Here is a 24,511-nt window from a genome sequence, read left to right as displayed (position 1 = left end):
ACAGGTTGTGTATATTTCACTATGTCTGTGATCTTGAAAAAACCCCACCTGTGAACTCTGCCACTTGTACACTACAAATCAAGCAAGACTATGTTGTGTATCTACTACAATAATACTCAAACAGCCTGTAGCATCATGAGTCCTAGCATCTGTAAAATACTGAGGGTTTTGCATATCTGTAATATATATAAGGTGTTAAGAATCATTTGCTTTCAAATACTGTAAGCCAGAATACCCTCTCTTAAATACCTTACATGTAATCAGCTGTGATCTGGAAGTGCTTCACTAACGCAAAGAATTGTGATTCTATAGCTGGAAAAATGGATACATGGAGAGGTATGTTAACTTCCAGAGTTAGGGCTATAAAGTAGCCCGTTCTAGTGCACAGCTTACTGAGAAATCAACCCTAACCCCTTAACTTACTTGCCTACCTGTGTCTTAAGACAAAGCATCTGCAAAAAAGTTCCCTTTTTTGAGTCTGTTGGCATAGTTCAGTGAGCATATTTACAAGTGAATTGAATACAGCAGGAAGAGGAAGTTTAGGTAAGAGGTTCTATACTGCCTCTGTACTTGAGACAGATGGAAAGGCTTATTTCAAAAAGCATTTTGGAGAAGATAATAGCCAAGTTGTGTTCCAAGCTGTTATCTGGATGGGTTCCTTTCTCCAACGGTAAAGGAAAGAACTTAAGAACTTTCAGCTGGATGATATTAATAACCAAGTCAGCATAGGCTCTTGTTTAAATTATTGAGCTGCTTCTGTCCAGTCTCTCTCTCTAAGTTATCTCATAACTTGTAATTGGTACTGAAGTATTCTTTTCTAGAGCCAGTTACATGTGCATTTGTAAGACACTAATGGTAGGACTAGAGTTCAGCTGTAGACTAAGTAAAATCAGAATCAGGAAGCAGGGGCATTTTGCTGATGTTAATATATAACCAACTACCATTTTGTTTAGGATAATGGAAATATGAAGTGTATCGATACTGATACGTTACACTGATATTTACCTGCTATTCTGGACATGTATTTATGTACCTGTCTTTTCTCATGTATTTTATATTAAACCTCAAGAAATCTAGCATTAATCTAGCATCTGCTCCACTTTGTTCAGATAAACGTTTAGTCCTGCAAGTAGCTTATAACAAATCAGTTTTAAGTGAGTGGTGATTCAGAAGAACAATTCAGTAGCAGTCTGTATCTGTAATACTCTCCCCAAACATGAGATTCATAAAAAAAAAAGTGATTTTTTTATGCTTCTCTTCCTTTCCCTCAAAGCTCCATCTAAGTATCCTCCAATGTCTTTGCCAAGAATCAGATGGCAGAAAGGATGTTTGGGTAGTCATACATCATAATTACATATGAAAACATAAAGTCTCATCCAGTCAAAAAAGAGCTTTTAATACACAACTCCCCACGTAGCCAGAGTAACCGTGTTTTCCCTACATAGAAAACTTAACTTTTCACATCCCCAATATGGAGTGCTAATACATCCTTGTCATAAAAGGAATCAATATAAAATAAGTGTTGAGAATTCATTTCATATTCAAATAAGTTCCAGCACTTCAATAGAATATGCCTGAGAGTCTTTCTGGCGTTTAATTCTCTGTAGTTCTCGCAAAGTTCCTTCAATTTTATTAAGTTCAGAGTAGAATCGTACCTAAAAAGAAAAAACAGACATTTACAATAAAATCGGTTTTAATTCTTCTCATGTGTAGTTACACTGTGCATTTATCTTCTGTTTTACATAGTTTCAGATATTCAACCCAAGTAAATATAGCAGCTTTGGATATCAAAATGAGGAAGACGCCATTTCATGCTCAGGAATAAACATACAGTAGAGAATAAACTTTTGTTTTTGATTTATTATATATTTGTTGTTCCACTCCCACCCTGCCCTGCATAATCTTAACAGTCATATTTTGAAACTACATTAAAATGAAATCATTATCCTAGGAGATGCAACTTACTTGGGCTCTCACAAACTTATGCAGGTTTGAAAGCAATCCTTTTGCTTCTGGTAGCATCACCATAACTGTGAAGTGAGCATCAAGTAACAGGCACATCCAATCCATAACCTGAAGACAAACAAGCAGAGTGAGACATGTTTTGCTTTACAAACCGAACTCCAAATTGTTAACTTCTTATACAAAAGGCACCTTTTCAGACTTGAAGGCAATGTATTTATTTTCAGATGGAGAAATGCATCTTATATCTGACTCCATCCAGGTTGTATTAACAGACAATACCTTATGCAATGAATGTAGGTCTCAGCTGATTTTAGACAGTCGCAGCTACTCAGTCAGTTACACACTACAGAAACTGAAGGAGGAAATCTTAGAACTAGTTTCTTACCTGATTTATAGTTGGGCAGAGCACTCCAGGGAGAGTGGTATTAATTTTTTCACTGCATTTCACATACAGGTAGTGTAAGTACCTGAGAAACAGCTGAAAGAAGAAAAGTCAAAATGATTTTCAAAAGCAAACGTACAAGACCTAAGAGTTTTATCCTGCACACAGCAATATTCTTTTAAGGCTGTTCTTTTAACATCCCCCATGCCCCTCCAAAATGCCTCTAAGCCAAGCATTAAAAATCAATTCTATGGATTTTTTCCACCATCTATAGGCTTGGGAGTTCGAAAACTCAGTAATATGCAGTGTAAAGTGACATTCAGTAGTAATCTCTGTTCCAGCATTTGTGCAAGTGAAATTGAATTCAGGTGCAGAATTTTCTATGAGTTTTGCTAAGAAGAACCAACAGTAACAATTTTAGTCCCAGTTTCACTTTCAGCAGCCAATAAGTTGCTAATAGTCAGAATCAGGTCAACATTACCTTTTGCAGAGCACAAGGCAGAAGATTTATTTTTTTTATTTTCTATAAACTTGTATCTCTGATAGTTTAGTCGGTTCTAACTCCTCATTATTTTAATAGCATCCAGATTAAGAAAAGGTACTATATTTTCCTGATACTAATCAAAATATTTTTCAAGTAGGCTTGGTCAGAAATGGGGTTTCTTTCTTACATTTTTAAAGTTAGACTATAAAAATAGTAGAAGTTATTTTTTTTTCCACATGTATATGGAAAAAAATAAATCTTAGTCTCCTTGTTTTCATCTTCATGTACTAGTTTATATGATTCAGATGCCAGTAAGAGCTGCAAGTTTCCGATACATAATTTAAAAAAAAAAAAGAACTCTTCCCTTTCATTCCCTCCAAACAATAAGGATATTTAAACTTCTTTGTTTTAATATACTTACAACAGCTTGCTGAGCTGAAAGGTCTTTCAGATGAGGCAAGAGAAATGTTTCACTGTATGCTGAATGGAGAACAGCATTTCTGTGCAGTATTATTGAGAAAATATAATCACAGAAAAAAATATACTGTTTTCTGCAAACTGAAATAAACTCTAGTTAAAGTATTTGTGCATTATGAGATCCTGTTATAGCTGTTTATACCTCCTGTGTTTCTATCATGAAATAAATATAACAAATAAAACATCAAAATACAGTTAGTATGAATGCAGTTCTGCTTACTGCAAGTAAGCGACTAATGTTTCAACAGGGAAACATCAAACCATTGTCTTAAAGTTTTTGGCTATATTTTTATATTAATACAAATTTAAATTGGTATACTTTCTAGAATTTTATATTAATATTCTAAGTTTGTTTTTTTTTTTTTTAACCACATATAAACTTTCCTTACAAGAGTTGCTTAGAAATTCTTGGCAATAACAGAAGATAATTACTTTAAGCAACATTAAACAGACATTTACATGCATACTGCACTGACTTTCTATCATTTAAATGCAGAGGATACAATAATGCTGCCTTTCGTGGTCCAACAGGGCAGAATTCAACATCATCTGTTGTATGCGTTTCCTTTGAGACTGTATTATCACAACTGTCTTCTTCCAGCTCAGTATTGAAACCATTTTCTACAACTTCAGTCTTAACTTCTTTATGCTTGGGGTCAATATCAATGTAACAGATTACAGATTCCAGATTCACATCAGTTCTTTCAAGATAGTCCTCACTAATGCTGTAGAAGAGAAATTCCACACAGATTTAATACTTTTATTATTAGCTTTAAAAACAGCAATGTCATCCGCCCCACAATAATGCATTAACTCTGAAGTTTTCTAGAAAAGTAAGAACAAATACCAAAATATAAAGTCTTGCAGAATGGATAAAGGCCGTAAGATAATAGCTAGTATTTTGTTATTATTAACCTTTAACAATACATGTTCTGTTTATGTATTCCAACAGTATAAGTTACTAAAAAATATTTGACATTTTAAGACATGTGATGAACAAGATCTGATGTTCTGAATATGAAAAAAAATCTTTTTGCTGTGAAAGCCCGGAGAAACAGTTTAGACTGTCTTTTCTTTTGGTTACAGTGTCTAAAGATAAATTAATCTTTATCTTTGTTGTCGATCAATTCATCCTTGTGACTGGAGAACCTTTTTTTTGTGGACACTATGGTGAACACGAAAGAGTTAACTTTTTATGGACTTCATAACCAGAGCTGACAATTAAGTATGATAAGCAACAAAAACACATCTGTAACAATGTGTGTAAACAGATGTGCCATTTAAGCCAGCAATGTTACCAAAAGGCACATTCATTTAATTACCACTTACATAGTTTTTAGAATTAATGCATGCAACAGGCATCTTGTAAAAAGCTCGTCAGTCTGCAAGACTTCATACACTGTACAGAGAATTACTAATTTTATGCATAGTACTGCTCATCAATAAATTAAAGCTTTCCCTCCCCCCCCCAAATAAAGGTCTTGGTTTGGTGAAGAATTAAAAAAATTAAAAAAAAAGGATTGAAGGAGTGATTTCAACTTACCTTAAGAATACTTTCAAGCAAGCATAAGTAATTTCTTCAGGAATATCTGGGAACCTTTGCAAGCAAATTTGTAAAAGATGTACATCTTTTTTCTCCAAAGCAACAGCCATCAAGTCTGGACACAAACTGTAAGAATATGAAAAGAATAGGCTGCACAGTTCACACCCACTGAAAGCTATGATAAAAACTAAGGTAGAACTATTAATCTTGTTTTAAACAAAAAAAACATCTGGGAAGAGTCAGCCTCTTCAGAAAACAAGCAATAGACTTGCAAATAAACCGTGTATAAGCTCTTAATAATTCAAGGAGTGCTTTATAAAGAACCAAATTCCTAGTAGTTTTTTGTTTTTTTCCTTACAATTGAATTAAAAAAATAATCAGGATTGTCACCTGTAAGATAGCTCTCGTTTTTGGACCATCTGTAACAGGAAGTTTCGAGGGTAGAACGCTGGATCTGTTTTACACCTGTTTATAAGAGCAGTTATTACACATCCAATGGTGGCTTGGAAATCTGGCATCTGTGCTTTCAACAGCAATTGTCTTAATTCATCTTCAATTACAGTTGCAGAAGTATCCTGGAAATAAGAAATAGTATGTAATTCCAGTGTACAATGCACATGTTTGAGAACTGTTACTAATTAGACCAAGTAGAAAGACTTTGGAAGCTAAAAAATTCAAGCCTCCCCACTCTTTATTTTGGTAGTCTGTTCCAATCATGTGCACCAAAAGCGATTACTCACTCTGAAGTTAGGTAAGTAGTATCTTTCAATAAGAGCTTTTTTGTCTCCTATTATTTCAGTAATATTACCAAGATGCCCAGTCAAGGTTGAGCTTTAGGTATGTTCACACAGGAAGGGACGTAGATTGCAGTGAGATTTAAAAGGGAAGTAAAACCAGAATATGCAACTACCATACCTTGTATGTTAACCAGTTGGCATGGTGGATGAAACTAGATGATCTTTAGAGGTCCCTTTCAGCTCAAAGGATTTTATGATTTAAAGCTCAGCAGCACCCTGGGACTCAACTTCAATACTAACACATCAAATGGTATGTTGAACCAAGTTTGATAACCTGTATTAAAGTATGTTCTCCTACTTGTTTTGGAAACAAGTTAGGATGTTGTCTTCTGAACACGTTAAAATGTTTCATTATTTTATGCGATAGTCCTAGAGACAAATACTCTACGATTTCATAGACAGATTATTGCTATATTTATAGCGGAATTCCTAGCATTGTGACTTTCTAGATCACAAATATCTGGAAAGTTACAAATACAAACATTAATCTAAAAAAAAGGTTAGTGGAGTTCAGGTAAAAATATCCTCTCACTTTATTTACTGCAAGAGAGCATATTCATTCAAGTTTCACAACTCAGACAGCTATTATGAGCCTTGTACTGCACTGTTCTATAACATATTCCCAAGACAAGATTTAAATTTCAACATGCCCAAATGCTATTCTTACACAATAATAATGCAATCATCCAACACAACTATTGAAGGCATCTTCTTCAGCTTGATATGGAAAAAAAATAGAGTAAGAGACACCTGGAATATTCTCAGTGTGCCTGAAAACTAATTCAGGATATTTGGTATACTTACTTTTATATTTTTTAAGATCTGCCCAACTTTAGAGGTATCTGACTGTACTTTAGTAACACTGTTCCTTCTTGATCTTAACTATAATAAAGAAAAACAAGTTTTTATTCAGCTCCAAAAAGACAGTACATATTCGAGGATTTCAATCAAGATAACCAGAAACATCATGCATCAGTTTGCTGCAGAGATTAAATTTAGCATCCAGCCAGTTCAGTTCCAGAAAGCGTTAGAAACAATGAGCGACAAATACAGCGTTAAATTCCCTTGCGCAATATTACCAAAGAGTAAGACTAGTGATGTTGGGAAGAAACTAATACAAGCCAAAAAACCTCATGTACTCCTTGTATTAACTTACAGTCATTTTGGATTCAGATTTTAGAGCTGTAGACTGTTGTGGCTGAAAGGAAACCACAAGCTCTTCATCTCCAAGGGTATTCCAGTTTACAAATGAAGAAATATCTGTGAACACAAAAATGAAACTACATGAAGTTAACACTTAAAACACATTTATTAAAAATATAAATGTATTAACTTCTGATATTAACAGTTTTTTTGTTTGTTTGTTTTTTTAAGTGTAGTAATTTTCTGCCAAGAAAATGTCCTGTTTTATCTCAGCAGTGAGTAATTCTATGAGACTTGTTACATACTGCTTAGCTTCTGGTAGAAGAAATGTTATTACACAATTTATTATGAACATTACTTGCATCATTTTCAGTGCAATATTAAGTTAAATGTGCTTCCATAGTTTCTTAAAGTTTACAAGTTTATGTTTGTCATTTCCCTATTTAGTCACAAGTGCTTTGAAAACATAATTTATTGAAGAGACACTCTTTATTCTGTTTTTGGTGCTTGTAGCTGGCACTTCAGTATTTTCAATAGTGCCAATATTTGAATCACACTTAAAGTGAAGCCACAATAAATTCAAATATTGAAGAATACAAATGTTCTCAATGGCAGAATTTAAACAGGTGGTAACAGGATACGCTGTTAAGATTTAATATACTTCTATAAAATCTGTTAAAATAATTTTCAGACAGGTTCTTAAGTTTTCCTATTAAAAGATCTTCTCACTGTAATTAAAAAAATTCTTACCAGAAGCTTGACTGTCCTTGAGCTTTCCCACAGCAGCTGCCAAGGATGAAGTTTCACACTTGTATATAACTACTGTTAGCACTTTTCCATGAGTAAAAAAAAATTTTTCCCCATAACACCACAACTACAAAATATTAAACACATAGTTAATGAGGAGAGGAGTAAAGAGGCACATTTCTGCACAAGCTGATGTTTGACTTTTCAGTTGAATTTTGCAGTAAGAAGTTAGCGATCAGATGATTTTAGCAGTTATTTTTGGTAATGTTAACATTTTTTAGCACGTTCATTAACAACTGCTTCTAAACACAGAAGTGAGTTTATACTCACTTTCATTGAGTATTTTCCAGGGATGCCTTACAGTGACTGCTCCAAGGCACTGAGTCCACTTGATATATATTTTTTAAATGCTCTCTTTTGTGCAATTTTGACAAAATGACAACAACAGTCAGCTGTTCTATTTCACTAGTACATTTACTAATCAGGTGTCAGTTTACTTATTATCAATTGACACCTGAACATTCTGAAACACGGTTTAGGAAGGCCCTAGGATTATTCAGACACTCATTTTCAAATTGTCTGAACACAATAGATACTGACTAGGTATTCTGTTCTCACCAAACAATCAAGGCCAACAGAAGCGAGAAGGTACTGAATTACCAGAGATATTGCCAAAAGGCCACCACTCTCCTGTTTAGAGATTTGGACAAAAATAGCTAATCAGCTGGGCAATACTGATTTTGTTTCAGAGATTGCCATTTACTGCTCTTCCAGACAGAACTGCAACTCTGAAGCCCACTTGTCTTAGTTACTATTATGCTAAATGCATCAGATGAAAGCTTAAGGACAACAATAGATAGATACTCACTTGTCCACTGGTTCCCAGGGGCAGTTCCTTTGAAGTTTGTAACGTCTGAAATTTTGTATTCCATATTGTTAGGCATTCTAAGAAAAATGAGAGAACTTAGAAATCCAAAAGCAACACAAATGCTACATTTGCTTTTGCTGCTTTCTGTTATCTACACGTCAGAAAATAGAATTAACTGTTTCAAAAATAGCTCAGCTTAATAAGCATTAAATCTTCAGAAATGTGTCATTCCAGTTATCTCTCTTAACAAAAAGATTTGAGGACTACTTAGTTTTCCACTGAAGAACTTCAAATAAGAAGCTGTAATGAGAATGATACCAGTCAGTGCAGTTTCCAGTCACAAAATGCTATGTTCAGTGGCCTAACTTTTAGTGATCCCACACTTCAAAAGTTTAGCCATGAGACTGGAGTATTGTTTCACTTATTTTAGATACCAATTTCTTATGGGATATCAGGTTTATTTCCCCCTGCATATGTCTTCTTTCCCTTCCCCTTGAAAAGAGAAAGAAAGCCTTCTTTCTCTTCCCCTTGCTGCTTATTCTCAGTTGTTTCGCTAACGGCAAAATACTTTTGTGAAAGCAAATACTGAAACAGCAAGTTTAATCTCACAAACCACCATGGCATTTACTGAAGGTAAACGTTATCTTTCGGCTAGTGCTCTCAATTGCGAAGCTCAACTATACATTAGTTTTAAGAGCAAACTATTTCATTTAAAATGCAATAGTTATAGCAATCACTGAAGAATCAAGACCATCATTTCCTGCTCTGCCTGGTTTAAAAACAAAAACAAAACAAAAAAAACAAACAAACACCTGTTGCTTTGTTTTAAGAATGTCTTAGAACTTAAGACACATTCATATGTTTTTTCTAGTTACCTTTGGATTCTTCACCAGAAGCTGCTAGACTTCCTAATACTGCAACATGGTCTTTATCAACAACAACCAAAGAAGTTCCTTTTAGAACACTTCCAGATATTGAAAGGTTTAGTAGTAGCGACTTGGACAGAATTTGCTCTTCCCCTTCACCATTTTGCTGCAGAGGTATCAGAACCTTATATACAGAGTCATTGGAACCTGTCAGAGAAAAGAAATGGCAAAATGGCATTTTTATGTCTGTCACTATGGAAAAGTGATTTGATATGGTATGGCTAGAAGACCCCCAAAGGGAATAAAATCCAACAAGCACGAGAAGAAATACATGATATTTAAAGGACATGTTATGATGCAAAGCAAAAAAAAAAACCAGCACAGCTATCAGGAAATCTTTAAGGTACAAGCCATAGCATTTAAGAACAGGAAGCTTATTCAACCATTATGAGAGTTTAATTACTTATTCTACCACTTGCCAGTTTAGAACATTTAACAGAGAAGAGCAAGAATATGAAACGGTAATCCACAGATATCAGAACTTTGTCTTTCCACATAATTTCTTGTTTTATCATCACATCCCGTTACAAAATATAACTTACACAAACACAGAAGTGTGATAATTTGCTTTTTTATATATGCCGTGAAACTCAGTGGATTAGATGATTCCTGTTGTTCAAGCTTGTATTTGTGTAGACTGTTCGTCTTAAGTTTCTGTACATAGACAAAAAAATCCCCATCCTAAAACAACAAGAAAGTTTCAATTTATAGAAGGAAGAAAAACACAAGTTCGGATATTAGTACTGATTATACTTTGAATCTCATATACAATTAGCAATTCATGTTTGCTACGGTACACACACCCTAATTTAGAAGTGTTTGCTGACTCAAGTACATAGAGCAAATTCTGATTTGATGCAACAAATGAATTCACAGGAACAAACAGGGAAGTAAGAAGTCATATGATTGTATATAGTTTTTAAACTTAATCGATCTCTGAAGTTCTAAGAGCCAGGTTCCCTGGCCCTGGAAACACAACTTCAACCGTTGTATCAGAGATGATACACTAGGATTGGATAATGCTTTCCATTATAGCTCTTAAAATCCAGTGAAACAAGTAATCTTTTTTAGAAAGGGAACATAGATTTGCTGCTACAAAAGTTTAACAGAATAAAAACAACTCACCTTCTCAGTAATGAAAATTACGACAGGTTGCTGACCTTCCAGGAAAGCTTCACTCCACCTAAGAAATGAAAGCTGTATGAACCTCTTCTAAATTCTGGGATTATACCTAAGTCATATCATATTACTTAGGCAGTCTCATGTTTTTTATATCTGTATATAAAAAAAAATTATAGGCTGTAAAATAAATGCATTAAAAAAGAAAATCAACAAACCAACCCCAGTGTCCTGACCTTCAGGTTATGTCTCTTCCCTTCACATAAAAAGGGTACAACTTTCAACATCATCGATTCTTCTGATCAAGAAGATTCCTAAGGTTGTATCACTTACTTGATAACTTCATCTGAGATAATGTTTTCAATTTCTTGTTGTGGGGCTTCCAGAAGAACATCTAAAGTTCGAACACCACCTCCTTTGAACAATACTAATGGATCCCCATGGGGCAGTGAATGTATTCTGTACACATCAGCTGAAAGCTATACAGAAAAAAAAAGTAATTTGAGTTCTATGTTCGTCAGTACAGTACCTTGAAAGCCAAGTGTTTAGCATGGGATTTTTTAAGAGTTCCTTCAATAAAGGGTAATATGAGGATTGTGAACCTGCAAGATCCCAATAATGCCAATTTTGTGAAACGCTCTTAATAATCAAGATCACTAACAAAGAGCCATGCAAATACCCTAATGAATGGCACATTTCTGAATGGTATCAGAAAAAGCATAATTAAGGTTAAGGAGTTCAAACAACCATTTATACACCTCTAATCACAATGTGATTACACTTTAATCACACTGATTTTACCAGCACTATGAAAGTTAGCAAGATTCAGGATGTTAACATAGAAGTGAACATACGTAAGAAACTTACTGTTGCTTTAAATACTTTGTCCAAGTTAACATCTTCATCCTTCCAGATCCTTAAAACCTTAAAGAGAAGCATCGCCTTTTAAACACAATAAAACAGTCACATAGACTTTTCATCATACAAAGTAACAGCAATTGCACGTTACTGAAACACAGGAGGAAAGTATACAGTTAAGTATTCACAGTAGCCTTAGTAAAAACAGACTTGGAAAGTTTGCAGGGGAAGATGCTGACACAGAAACAACAGGAATACAAATACAGCTTGAGATCTTGAACTTGAAACAAAGGATAGGAAAGAATGAGGCTACGAAAAAGATACAGCAGAATTCTAAATGAAAGTAGATTAAAGTGTTGGAGACAGATTGAGGTACAGATGACCTGATCTGGAAGAGAATGTTTTAAGAACAATGAAAGGTCAGGAAGAGCATTTCATGAACAACAACAAACAAATGTTCAGCATGTGCTGAGTAAACACTACCAGAGGTACACAAACAGGAAATGTTTAACTGTAAGACAAGGATGTAGGTCTGAACTTTTTCAACACAATGATCGTGCAGCTCTAAACTGTTCATGCAACATATAACTTCTTCTTTGAGAACATACGTATGAGGCATTCTTCACTGGGAATGCTTCAGTATCTAAAGGGCCACTGCATAACTGGTGCTCAGTCATGTCACCAAGCAGACTATGCAGAGTTCCACGCATTTCCAGTTAGCTAAACACCAACTTCTGAGTGAATGAAGGTAGGGAAAAAGTCTCACTACATTTTTTTTCGCTTTAAGAAAAGAATCTCACCTTGTCATCATGAACAGCTATATATTCATGAGTTTCAAAGTTGCATACGACTGGACTTGTGATAATCTGCCCATGTTTAACTGACCAACAGCCTAGTGGCTTCTGATCTGAAACCTAGAAAAAAAAATCAAGACAAAGACAGGCAATTAAAGTAGAACACGGTACACATTGGGGATTTCTCTCATGGCAGAAAGAAAACACAACCTAGCCACACCGGATATGAATGAGAACATTAAAATATGGAAACTGGTATGCTAACAGGACTCAGGACTTCTGCCTGGGCAATGCTAACTTTAATATTAGAAATTTCAAGGTAATATCCAAGAGCTCTGGATTAATTAACAACTTCTTTTCACATGAGAAATATCTTTGACCTGTAACACTTAGACGGGCTTATGCCATGAAGCATAGGCAAGATACATGGCACGAACATTACTTTTAGCCACAAATATAAGTTGCTTTTACTCACCAATATAATTATGCACAGGAAAGCACCTCTTCTATTCCCACTTCAATATGCTGAGATCAAGAATGATGACTTTTACCGTCTAAAATCATGTTATGTATGAGTTAGATTTTGCTGCTCTGAGGGTGCTTATCTCCCTCTCCTCAGACTAGGGCTATGTTGGACATATTTACCAATACACTTATATTTTTGCATGTTCTAGTCAGTGGCACTGAATATCTGAAAAGACTATATTGTAAATTTGCTAGGATACAATCCTTAGTGCCATGACCACGACAGCCAAACAAGAAGATAAAAACAAATGTTTGATGAAGTTTCATGCAACGAAATATATACACGCACTACAAAAAAAAGCCAGCATAACAGCACTTTTTCATTTTGTGTGCTGCAAGCACTAAACCTTTGGCTCTCCCCACAGCAGGGCGGCAGCTGACAGCCGCACACAACACGCGTCACCCTGCACACCAGGAGGCGCGACATCCCCTGCTGCCTCGGGATGCGAGCGTTGGGAACGGAGAGAGAGAACGAGCAAAAGAGCCCAGCAAACAACCGCCCAGGGCTAGCGCAGAGCCGGTGCGGGGAGGCGGCACGAGCAGGCCTGGAACGAGGCGAGGCCCCCTCACGCCGAGCCCACGGGGCCCCCACACTCCCCGGCTCTAGGCACGGGAGGGCAGCGGGCGGCTGGGCCGGGCCGGGCCGGGTGAGGGCTCCCCGGGGGCACCCCTGAGGCGCTGCGCGGAGCCCCCGGCCCAGGCCTGAGCAGGTGGCGGCTGCCTCCGCAGGGCTGCGCCGTGCCGGGCGTTACCTTAAAGAGCGTGGCCGTCCTGCCGCGGTCGGTGAGCAGGACGTGGTCGGGGCCGGGGCCCGGCTCCAGGGCCAGGATCCCCCCACCCTGCCCGACGCCGCCGCTGGGCCCCAGGCCGCAGAGCGTGAAGGCCTCGCACAGCGCCGCCATCTTAGCGCTGCCGCCACCTATCGCGAGAATCCCCGCGTCTCAGGGGAGGGCTGGGGGGCACGCGGCGCATGCGCGGTGCGGCTCGGCCCCGGGGGCGGCGGAAATGGCCGAGGGCGCTCGGCACGGGGGCGGGGAGCGGAGCGGTGGGGACCGTGCGCGTTTATTGTTATTTTTTAGCCGAAATCCGCAAAAATGTGGGGTTGAGGGTCCTGCCTCTGTCTTTGCAAGGTGTTGGGAGGTTCTTCCAAGGGATATTGCCAAAGAGCAGAAAAGCGCAGCGCGTCCTGCACGTTTTAGTTGTGTTTCATGCTCAGATTACTCATTACTCGGATTATTTCCCGTTATTTCTCCAGACTTTTGTAGCGTTGTGTGAGCGCCTCATTGTGCAGAAAAATGCATCAATTTGCGCAGGTTAGTAAAGGACATCAGGTAACAGGCATCGGTAGTCTGCATCTACACAATAAAGTGCTGCTGGCTTTAAGATTAAATTAATTCAATGTCTCATTAGATAGGAATTCTGTAAAGATTTAGCAGTGGAATCTGTTCTTTCTGCAAGAGCACAAACCAGCTCCACTGATTTTAATTGCAAAAGGATTGGGTCCAGTTTTTTATCCACTTTGTAATGTGTGTGCATGCATTAGTTTTTTATCTGTAAATTTTGAAGAAGTCTTTGTAATACAAGCTCCAAACATAAAAACAAAGCTAACAAAAAACACCAAAAGCACAAAGAACAGTCACAAGTGCAATTGGGTGGCAAAGGCTCAGCCAGAGCCTTGGCTGTCTGCAAGGTGAGGCCCCAGCACACTCATCCCAACATGATCTTAATGCAAAGCCACCAAGAAGTCATTGCCGCAGCACTGTGTGGTTTCTGGCTCATTTGTGTGGTTACCAATGCCATTAACTTGGATTGTACCTGGATGTCCCCGTCCCATCCAACACATGGGCACTGCTGCACCCCATACTTCACAGCTTCTTCCTCGTGCCAGGTGCATTGCGTTGATTGCCTTTAGGCATGACTTTACATTTTGCACTGTCCTCTGATGTCGTTATCGCAATCCTGTGTCAGCATTTCTTTAGCTGGTCATGGGAATCTACTCCAGTGACTCTTTCAGCCCGTTTGGGACGTGGTACTGATCACCTCTGCAACCAGAGCTGCAAAACGCCCTGCATCTGGCAACGTCGCATCACCCGCTGCTGCGTGCTTTTGGCTGGCTGTGATTCATCTTGCAAAGCAGCTGTAGCAACCCGATAGTTTACAGGGTAAATCCTGTCATTTCTACCTGAAGTGTTTTTGATACATATATTTGTTCCTTATTTCCAGTCCTACGCTGTTGTGAAGCACTTCTATACCGAGTAAGCACCTAGAAATTTTCTGGGGCACAGAAAGCTTTATGCGTATGGAGTAAGCCCTTGCTTAAAAAGTTAAAGAATCATTGTACACATTGTACACATGACATTTCCATTGACTGAAATGAAATGACTTGAGGTACGAAGGAGTCTTGTCTTTGGAGAGGTTCCCAGTGTTCTCTTTTCCAGTATTTACTACAACACTGCGCTGCAAAACTCTGCATGGAGAACTAGAAATGGCTCCCTACTGAAAAAATTCCTTATCAACCAAATGGTCATTTACAAATGAATGGGCTAACCTGAGCCCGAGGGGGCAGCTACCCTGATAAAGTCTTTAAAAGCTGAGGAGCAACAAGACCTATCAGATGTTAAGCGGTTTAAATTTCCCTTACAATGCCAATTCTTTGTGCTACTTAATTTTGAGGAAGTGACTTGCAGAGCTGGTGGTAGAAATGTTAATGGCCATGTTCCTTGCCAGAGAAGAGTAGAAGAAAACAGCCACACTTGTAAAGAATACTTGTTGGTAGTTTATTTACAACAAAATGCGAGGAAAAATACAATATTAAAAATAATAAATAACTAGGAAAAATCAAAAACTAACTGAAATGGATGAAAAATATGACAATCAAATTCTCCTGCTTAGCCTTGCATTGTTTAAAATGCAGAGCAATTCAAAACTTGGTCCTTCTTTGATGGTAGTAATGGATTGCCTAATGTAGCTATCAGAGCTCTAAATAAAAGAAATGAATTACTGGACATTCAGAGTCATGTGGAATTATCACAGAAATGAAATAAACCAATGAAATCTGTTTAAGTGACACCACAAAACTACAGGAGATTGTAATTCAATGACCATGCTGCTCATTTAAAGCAAAACATTGTTAGACGTAGTTAGCAATTTTAACTTACACATATAAAACCAAGTCCAAACAATGGAAACAAAAAAAGCTCCTATTGACAAGATCATGAATTCTCTCTTACTGCACTAACTCATAAAAAGCATACACGTTTGGCTTATTTCAAATGATAACACATTGTTTGGAAGTTATAGTGCAGCAAGCTTCAAAGCAGTTTTAACAAATCGTAGCGGTCTTGTTACAAAATAAGTCAAGGAACAAATATCTCCATTTCAAAATCTCTACAGCAGCAGTTAATGCAAAATGGCTACTAGATGTCACACAATCACCTTCCATAATAATAATAATAATAAAAAGTCAAAGAATAAGGTCAAATACTTTCTTTCCACAGGATTTATCCAGTCATTTACAAAATCAGCAATTACATTCATAAGAAATCCCATTCAGTGTGTGTTTCAGGAATGTGCTGCTTCTCATAGTATTTCCTTTCCTAGGTGCCTCCTTTTTTAATTTATGAGGAGGTCTGCCCTTCTGAAGATTGCAATTGCCAGTTATTTTGTTACAAGTGTTCTACAAGAAATATATATAAAAATATGAGCAAAGCTGGGAGAAGGTTTTAATAGAAGCCCAAACAAAGTAATCACATTATTTACTCTGAACTGCATTTTCCTTGGTGAAAAAATCCTTATGAAGTCCTAGCAGAATTATAGCATGTCATTCTTCTTTCACTATGGCAGTGAGCAGTGAATACACAGCTGCTGTGCCCATTCACCTTTGCTGGGTGCCACCATACTCTCTACAGATGTATTCACTATTTACATCATTTATTTTTGCAAAAGAAGTAATGAATACCTGCAAAATGATATTTTTCTCCTAATAAAGATGCTTGAAAATGCAGTAGAAAGCATTCTGACAAAATCAGTAATGAAAGCAACCCCTTTGCCTCAAGATGTTACCCAAGCATTCTGACCTTCCTTTCCATTTCACGTTGTGTGATTTTGTGGAATATTCCAGAAGCTATCCTGCTTCAAAACCAAAATAAAAAAAACACAGGAACAGAGATGATATTTAAACTTCTTATGGACAAACTGGTTAATTACTGTCTGGTGGGGAAAACAAAGTAGAACATGGCAGAGGTTACTAACATCGATGATGAAAAGCCTGGCATATTTCTTATCCAAAGCAATGAAGATATCTAGACTTTTTTTTTTTTTTTTTTTTTTTTTTTTACCTTCATTAGTAAGCAACGTGGATGATCATGAACCTTTTTTTGGCCAGCAATGAATTCAGGCTGTTTGGTCAATAAATCTGGTACTCCTCAAGACCAGCACTGCCTGGTGGAAGTACTACGGCAGCAGCACATGCCGATGGACACAGCATTAATGGGTCTGGCATTTTTTCTGTGACACGATCAGTGTCTTTCTCCTACATGTCTGTTACACAGCTACAAGATGTGTCCTGTTCAGGCATGTTAATAATTTTCATACATGCCTTACCTCCCAAACCTACATGGTGTGATAATCATCCTATCCACATGGGATTTGAAATGAATCAGTTAAACATGAGTAAAGGTATAACTGCTTTGGTCTAGTAATCTGTAACAAACCCAGATGCCAAAACCTCTATAGAAACAGTAACACGTAAGCACAAGGAAATTACGACTAACTAGAGCTGGGCAATTTTTCCTTTGACAAACAACAAATTAATTGAAAAATAGACTTGCATCAGGTGGAGCAGACCTAAACTATTTCTACATAGTTAAATTCAGGAAATAAAAAACAACCAACAACAGTTTATCTTTTAAACGGTTTCCCTTCTCTGCCAATGTCTCAATCTTGCTACTAAATAAATAATAAAGATTAGACCAGTTATACTCATTATTACTTAATTTGCACACTCTTAAAGCTGAAATCATAAACTAATGCAATAAAGTTTTGTTTGCAGCATCACAGCGGCTTTTTTTTTTTTTCAAACAAAAAATCATCACCTGTCAGCTTACTAACTACACAGAATTACAAACTCTGGGAAGAAACGCAAAGCAAAACATGGACAGTAAGTGGGAGGAAGCATGAAGTCAGACCATAGCTAACCTACAAAGAGCTTCTGGATTTTGCTAGCTACAGGGTTTTAACTATTAATCAAATATACACTTGTTCTCAGTGCAGGTTGACAGTGGAATTACCTCTCCTGCTACTAAAACTACCCTATAAATACCACACATTCAACATAACTTCTACTGGATCTACAGCCATTGAGAAGTTCAGTGCATTTAAGCCAGTCAAATCATTACATTGTGCTGAGAAGATGGCACAAACGTCCTGTACAGGTAAAAGGCCATCCCCAAACTGATTGTTCAATATTCAATGATAGTTCAGCTCTGGAGGACTCTCTTCTCTTTATCCATGTACCACGTCACCAGTGGTACAAAATACCACCCACTTTGATCGTATCATTCATGTAACAGCTATCATTCACTGGGAATTGAACAGCAGCTTATTTAATGTCTACTACAGCTACCCATCAAGATAGATATTAATTAAATAGCAATTTGTATGAAAGAGAACAAAGTACCCCAAATGGGGGTCAGAGGGAAAGTTTCTCACTGAGTTTACATTTTGAAAAGTAAAGAAGGAAGGAAGAGAACACTTTTGCAATTCATTTTTCTCTTCCCCCCTCAATCTACACTTCCCTTCTGGGAAGCATCCATTCTAAGTTTTAATTCCTGAGATTGAAGAGTGATTTCACATGCAGACCAGGAGGTCTTCTGTTTCCTTATTGTCACCCTACATGGACTGAACAGCCCCACGATTCATTTGCTTTTCCAAGTGACTTATTTTATTCACTCCTTCCCTAAAGGCGGTGGTAAAGCCTGGAACTAGCTTTTTGTTAGTAGAGATTGTGCTGTTTCGGAATGGTGAGAGCCAGGAAAGAAAAAGGATATCTCGTATTTTCTTTCCTTTACATTCAAGGTCTTACAGGGTAACTACCACTCTTCTTTCAGTGAGAACAAGACAAAATTCATTGGTTTTCCCTCTCAACTGGCTCAATTTAGCTGCTTTTTCTTTCTTTCTTTTTTTTTTTTTTTTAATTTGTACATGGAACATCATTGGAACACCAATATGAACTTAAGAGATCACAAAAGGAAAGCTATTAAAATACATTATCTACAAGAAATAGGTGGTTTCTTTTACAAATTCTGTGCAAGATAGAAATAGTTCAATGGCCTCAAAGTCAGTATAATTAATTACAATTGGGGCTTCAATACAGTGATATTTTAGGTTTGAAAAGTTTCATGTTTGTTAGCTAGGCCCCAAATCCTGAGTCATATTAAGCAAAATATGAATCTGAGTGATTGCTGTTGGTGTTCACGTACAATGAATTGCAGGTCAAAGGTTTATGAACATACATGAAAAGCCTGAGAGTAGGATGGATTTTAAAATCAGTTATAAAAGAAGAAAATTGGAGCTTTTTTATCCAGTTAACCCTGCATTCTGCTTGGCACAAATTTGCCTCAGAAGTCCTTGGCAGCTTTACTGAGCATCTATTCCTAATTATAAATGCTATGACCTAGATGTGGATTTGTACGTAGAGATACTGCTACAGAAAGATTTATTTTCTTTTATAGGGTTCTCCTCAGACTATTTCATTGTAGGTCAGTAAGATGCACCATATGGCTTGGAACACTGCTTTAGGAATATATAAATTACATTCTCTTGCATGCGCTTCTCTGAAGGTTTTAAGGATCAAGCCTGAGGAAAGAAGCAATCTTTCCACAACAGTGAGATTATCTGAAGCAAAACAAAACAAAAAACAAAAAACACGAACAAAAAAAAAAATCCAACAAACACCAACCAACCACCATGACCTTTCTAGAAACTGTATTATGTTACTCTTGCTGTGGTAGACATGGCTTATCAGGAGGAATCATGCTGAGTTAATTTGAAGTTTTTTTTTCTCTGGATCTGGAAGAGTGAGCGTTTCTGGAGCAGACTTTTTTCGAGGCCGGTCTTTGGGAACTGTTAGGAATTCGGGAGCATCTGTGGAGAGAGGAGTTGATGGAGCACTAGATGGAGCACTGCGGGTTGAAGAAGGCATGGAAATGTTAGAGATAGCTATTGCAGGTGGAAAAATCCCAATTTTCTTGTTGGTAGCTTCCTGAGTTGCTCGTTCAAACTCTCGGACTTCATCCATTGTCATGTCTTCAATAAGAAGAAAAGAAAGACAAATGACATGTTAGAATAATTTCAAATGATTTAATTAACTCAGTTAAACTACTTCCAACCAAATTTCAAATCAGAAAGTGATTTCTTATCATGCGTATCATTCAATGATTCTCCATATGAATTCCATCTTATTTTAATGCATTGACTGGAGTACAATAAAAGGCCAATGTAAAGAAAACGAAGTACATTAAGCACGTGCTAATGGTTCTTCTATCTGGGTCTGTGTCTGAACTGAATAATGAGTGCTATATCAGGAACTGATGGAAAAGTCAAGCCATTTCACAGGCAATTAAAGAATATATTTAGATACACAGTCAGCAAGTAGAATTTTTCAGAACTTCAAACAAAACAAAACTGACTTTTTTTTGTTTGTCTACATTATGAACACAAACTGACAAATGCCTGGCACTGGTTTGTTTCCCTACTGCAATTATCAATTATCAATTATCAAAACTTCTCTCTCCCCATACAGAGCTTCCAGTGACTTCCAGTTACCATTGCTTGCACAGAACTGGGGCATTATGCTTTTCTACTAAGAATGCCTAAACAATTCCCTCAGACCTGATAGTCACAACACATTTTCCAACATCCCTGGAAAACAGGCAAAATGAGATGAAATGTCAAAGCCACTTTGCTATGGAAAATCAGGTCCACAGGATGTTTCAGAAGTAGTGAAAGTCTTCTCATGCAGGTGACCAATGTGTCACAGTGCTGTAGAAACCCACAAGAGGGCAGAGCAATCCCAGCATAAGGTTTTCTAAACTGAGCTGTCCAAAACTTTTTTTTGATAAAATCCTAAATGAATGACATCTGCTGCAAATGGGTAACATGAGAAAAAAAACATAATATGTATGACATTCTGAAACCTGCTGCTTCATGCCTATATTGCCTCTAAGATGTCCACTAAACCAACTAAAATAAGTTGTATGGTTTTCACTGAACACCACAGTAAATCTGTGTTTGAAAGAATCACACAATTAAACTCAAAATATTCAAACTACCCCAAGTAGAACAGAGCAAAATCCAGTATCTGAAAAATACTGATTGAAAGAGCTGACTCCTACCAAAGACAAAACAGAAACCAACAACCCCTTCTTCCCAACGCATGAGAATCTGCCCTGTAATATTTCTTCTGAGTTCTTTCTGGGTAATTATTTTATAAAACATAATAAATCTTTGGGAGATGTGATTAAAACCCCGTGGGAGTGTGGTAGGATATGGATAATTTATGCTTCACAATCAAATAATAAAGAACTAAGTTCTGCAAATGATAAAGACATTACTGCTATCATTCTCTACTCTTTCTCATCCATTGTTGTCAGTTTGTGTGACATCTTTGTAAATCTTGTGGTATATGGCATTCCTTTTCAAGACTACAATTTAGCAGTTTCATTCAAGTTTCATTAAGGCATTTAATAGATTCTCCGAGTCCTCAAAGCTCAAAAAGGAACCCAAGCAAACAAACAAACAAAAAAACCAACCCAGAAATACAAACACTAGCATTTTAATCAACACAAAATTCTGGCATATCTGAGTGTCTGAGCCATGGGACTGGCCATAGAGCTTACCATACAAAAGGCAAAATGATGTATTTTCAGTACATCGATACTTTTTAATATTAGCCAGCTGCATTCATCTGTAGCCTTGGCTGCAGATGTTAGGTAGAAGAAGCTTTATGTTGTATTACAACATGATGTTAAATAAACAAAACCAAGCAAGTTGCCAGCTGCCTTCTCTCCTCACTGCAGATTACATTCCAGGGGCCTTTTCAGCCTACAGAGCTGTGCCAGTGCCAGTTATTAGGAGGGAGGACCAAGTTCTTTTCAAATCTGAGATAAGTGGTGGAAATAAACAGGTGGTCTGTTAAATAAACAGGAGGAACTGTGTCTCCAACACCTACTTGTGTTGGAGATAGATTTGAACCTGATTTGCTGATTTACACTCTATTTTGCTCTGTAACAGTGTGTAGTCTTTCTGAACTCAAACTGTTTGAAAACACCCCAACAGCAAAGGGAGACCATGAATTTATCTCAGCTATTTTTGATTGAAGACTCCTATATAAAATAAAACAAAGCTTGTCTTAAATGAATCACAGTGAAACCAGACAGGATGATTTCTCAGCTTACTGGCCATTTAAGTGAAAATTGATTGAAGTCTTACTACAAGGTATCCTCCAAGACTGTATATTTTAAATTCAGACATGAAATACTCATTATCCCTTCAGCTGAATTTTGCTTTTTAACTTATACTCACCTTAAATTCACCTCTATTCTGATATACTCTCAAGTAAAACAAGTCCTTGCCCTGAGCTTAGAAGGCTCAGACTGTGAAATATATCCCTGCTCTTTCTTTTTTTCATAAATGACAAATTCTGTCCTGACCTCAATGGTAATTTTGCCACATGGAAACTCAGGATGGCAAATTTCATACAAAGCCAAATCCTGAAGTGTAGAGCCAAAGTCTATTCACTGAACAGGTAAGGAGTAACTTTGATGCCAAGGAACTGCAGCAAAACAAACACAAGAATTGTCCTCCTGTTTACCCTGTAGATAACATCTCATACTGGTGAGAATTTTTACTAAGAACAAAGGATTTAGGACTTCAGGCCGTGCCCCACAATTGTTACTTGAGTAAAACCATCTCTGCTCTGTTCACAGAAACAAAGAAACAATAACATTTTTAGAAGCAAATATCACTGCATCTTTTCTATTTGCAGATACTAATAATTTCCAATGTTAGGCATCCACTTGAGGTGCCTAAATTAGGAACCTGCATTCTTACGGTTTCCAAAATCTGAATCAGAGCACCTACACATCAATGTGCCCTTTTTCACAGATTGCTGGTATATACTTCTGAAAGTATTTCTTCTCACCTTGTTGGTAGCTAATCAATGATGACATTAAAATTAGTGAATAAGTCATTAGCTTTCTTTCCTGGTGAAGCAAAGAGTTTTATTATTCCCACAGAAATTTTCCACTCTCCATGTTCCTGGCTTTTTGACTGAAGAAGTCTGAACTCTTGCATTTTTATTTTTTTTTTAACTATTCAAATATAGAACGTAGAACTGACATTTAACTACTGCTTTATGCATCCAACTCAAATTAGAGAATTTTGTTTTCCCCGAAGACAGGGACTTGTATGCGAGCCCAACCCCACCCTTTCTTACATCAGTGGCAGTTTACAGTGCAAAAGAAAGGATTGCACTTCATGGAGAAAGATTCTGTTCCTGTTGAGGCAAAATTGCCCAAAAATTCCACTGACTGATCAGCAAGATCAGTTGGCTGTTCTTCTCTGATCTGTGCAGGTATATTACTTAAAGATGGGCAATATGTTTTAAAAATTGACATACTCTTGCTTTGGCATGGCTCTCTATTTCATCCACAGTAGATGAATGTTGGTTGCAAACTTTAATGTTGGTTTTTTCATGCATATTTTTCTCGTATTCTCGAACATCATCCATAGTCATATCTGTAAAAAGTTCAAAATTGTTGGCATTTTCCATTGATTCAATGCAAACTTAATTTCTTAAGAAGGTTCTAGGAGTACATAGTCTTTCAGCAGAAGCCAAAAAGGATTTAAAAAAAGCATGGAGCAACTAGCTTTATGAAATTTGACTCATAAAGGTAGTTATATCAGCCAAGGAAGGTGTAAGAAGGTTAAGTCAAAGGGAGTCAGAGAACAGGAAGGAGTGGAAATTGTTTGGGAGAATCTGTGTAGCATAAGGTAGGCAAAAAAGTATTGAAGTGCAGGCCTTGGCAAAAGCCAAGATCTTCTAAAAAGATTTTAGAAGATCCCTTAGAATAAAGGACAGATACAGAAATATTGTAAAGATTTACTTACCTTTGCAGGAACTTTCTAAAAGATTTTATATTATCTTTGCATAGTGTGTCTCAAAACCAGCAAACAGTTTTACTGTTAAAACACACATCACCTCAGATTCCAGAAGCTAACACTTAATTACACCAGAAAGTGGATTAATAGTGAATATGTTAATAGCTTTGTAGCCTCAAGCCATTTAATGCATTATAAAAATTACACATACTTTACAAATAAGGGTAATTCTACTGGTAGGATCATTTATCATTGTCTAGGCATGCCTGATGTTGTCCAACTTGCAAGTAGTATGTTAAACGCTTGCTATGCAACTCAAAGCAATCGTTAAAGATTTAAAGACGTTTTTGTCGTAAATCATACTTCTAGTAAAAACATTCAGAATCCAATTAGCTGACTTGTGACCTTACTCTTCTGAGTATTTTACTTGTGAGTAAGGTATAAGTGAACACAATGGCTGTCACAATTTTGGTCCATTCTTTGCAATTATTTCATAATTACGGAGCTTCATGAAAATAGACATCAACCTTTTATACATACAATTTAAATACCACTTTACTAGCACAGTACACTTGGAAATGTGTACCATTTTTGGTAATGTACGCCATGGTTCTGTTCTTGAGGCTATTGTTTTTCTCAAGTTGATTATGTGCCATTTGGATTTGTGCACTTTATATCACAGCACTTCTTGTTATGCAATATGTGGGTCGTGATGCATTTTAT

At 37.0% G+C, this 24,511-nt stretch overlaps 2 protein-coding genes across 2 annotated transcripts in view; both read right to left on the bottom strand.

Moving 5' to 3' along the window:
* Positions 1–1,375: 1,375 nt before the first annotated feature.
* On the bottom strand, positions 1,376–13,574 carry NOL11 (nucleolar protein 11). Its single transcript, XM_072025625.1, has 18 exons — positions 13,381–13,574; positions 12,110–12,223; positions 11,319–11,375; positions 10,785–10,930; positions 10,458–10,515; positions 9,875–10,013; positions 9,282–9,479; positions 8,407–8,483; positions 7,542–7,665; positions 6,805–6,908; positions 6,453–6,530; positions 5,242–5,426; positions 4,852–4,977; positions 3,812–4,033; positions 3,253–3,331; positions 2,351–2,443; positions 1,966–2,073; positions 1,376–1,655 (listed from the first exon to the last, which is right to left on the bottom strand). Exons 1-18 carry the CDS (start codon positions 13,528–13,530, stop codon positions 1,542–1,544), a joined length of 2,172 nt encoding a protein of 723 aa, XP_071881726.1. The 5' UTR covers positions 13,531–13,574; the 3' UTR covers positions 1,376–1,541.
* A 5,216-nt stretch (positions 13,575–18,790) lies between these two features.
* PITPNC1 (phosphatidylinositol transfer protein cytoplasmic 1) overlaps positions 18,791–24,511 on the bottom strand; it is an 84,444-nt gene continuing 78,723 nt past the window's right edge. The window contains exons 9-10 of the mRNA XM_072025627.1: positions 23,307–23,425; positions 18,791–19,933 (exon numbers count right to left, since the gene is read on the bottom strand). Coding sequence (XP_071881728.1) covers positions 19,928–19,933; positions 23,307–23,425 — 125 coding nt within the window. The 3' untranslated portion in view covers positions 18,791–19,927. The remainder of the gene's footprint in view (positions 19,934–23,306; positions 23,426–24,511) is intronic.

This window comes from Anas platyrhynchos, chromosome 19 (genome assembly GCF_047663525.1).
Source record: "Anas platyrhynchos isolate ZD024472 breed Pekin duck chromosome 19, IASCAAS_PekinDuck_T2T, whole genome shotgun sequence".
Taxonomy (NCBI): Eukaryota; Metazoa; Chordata; class Aves; order Anseriformes; family Anatidae; genus Anas; species Anas platyrhynchos.
The sequence above is the reverse complement of the archived record's forward strand: the minus strand, read 5'-3'. Positions and strand labels throughout refer to the sequence as shown.

What these genes read in the sequence shown, in the direction of transcription:
- NOL11 (XM_072025625.1), bottom strand. Translation starts at nt 13,530, where the DNA reads ATGGCGGCGCTGTGCGAGGCCTTCACGCTCTGCGGCCTGGGGCCCAGC. An exon ending in CCCTGGGAACCAGTGGACAA is followed by an intron (nt 7,666 to 8,406) that starts GTGAGTATCTAT and finishes AATATTTTGTAG; the next exon opens with TTGTGGTGTTATGGGGAAAA. An exon ending in AGATCTTAAAAAATATAAAA is followed by an intron (nt 5,427 to 6,452) that starts GTAAGTATACCA and finishes TCTTATTTCCAG; the next exon opens with GATACTTCTGCAACTGTAAT.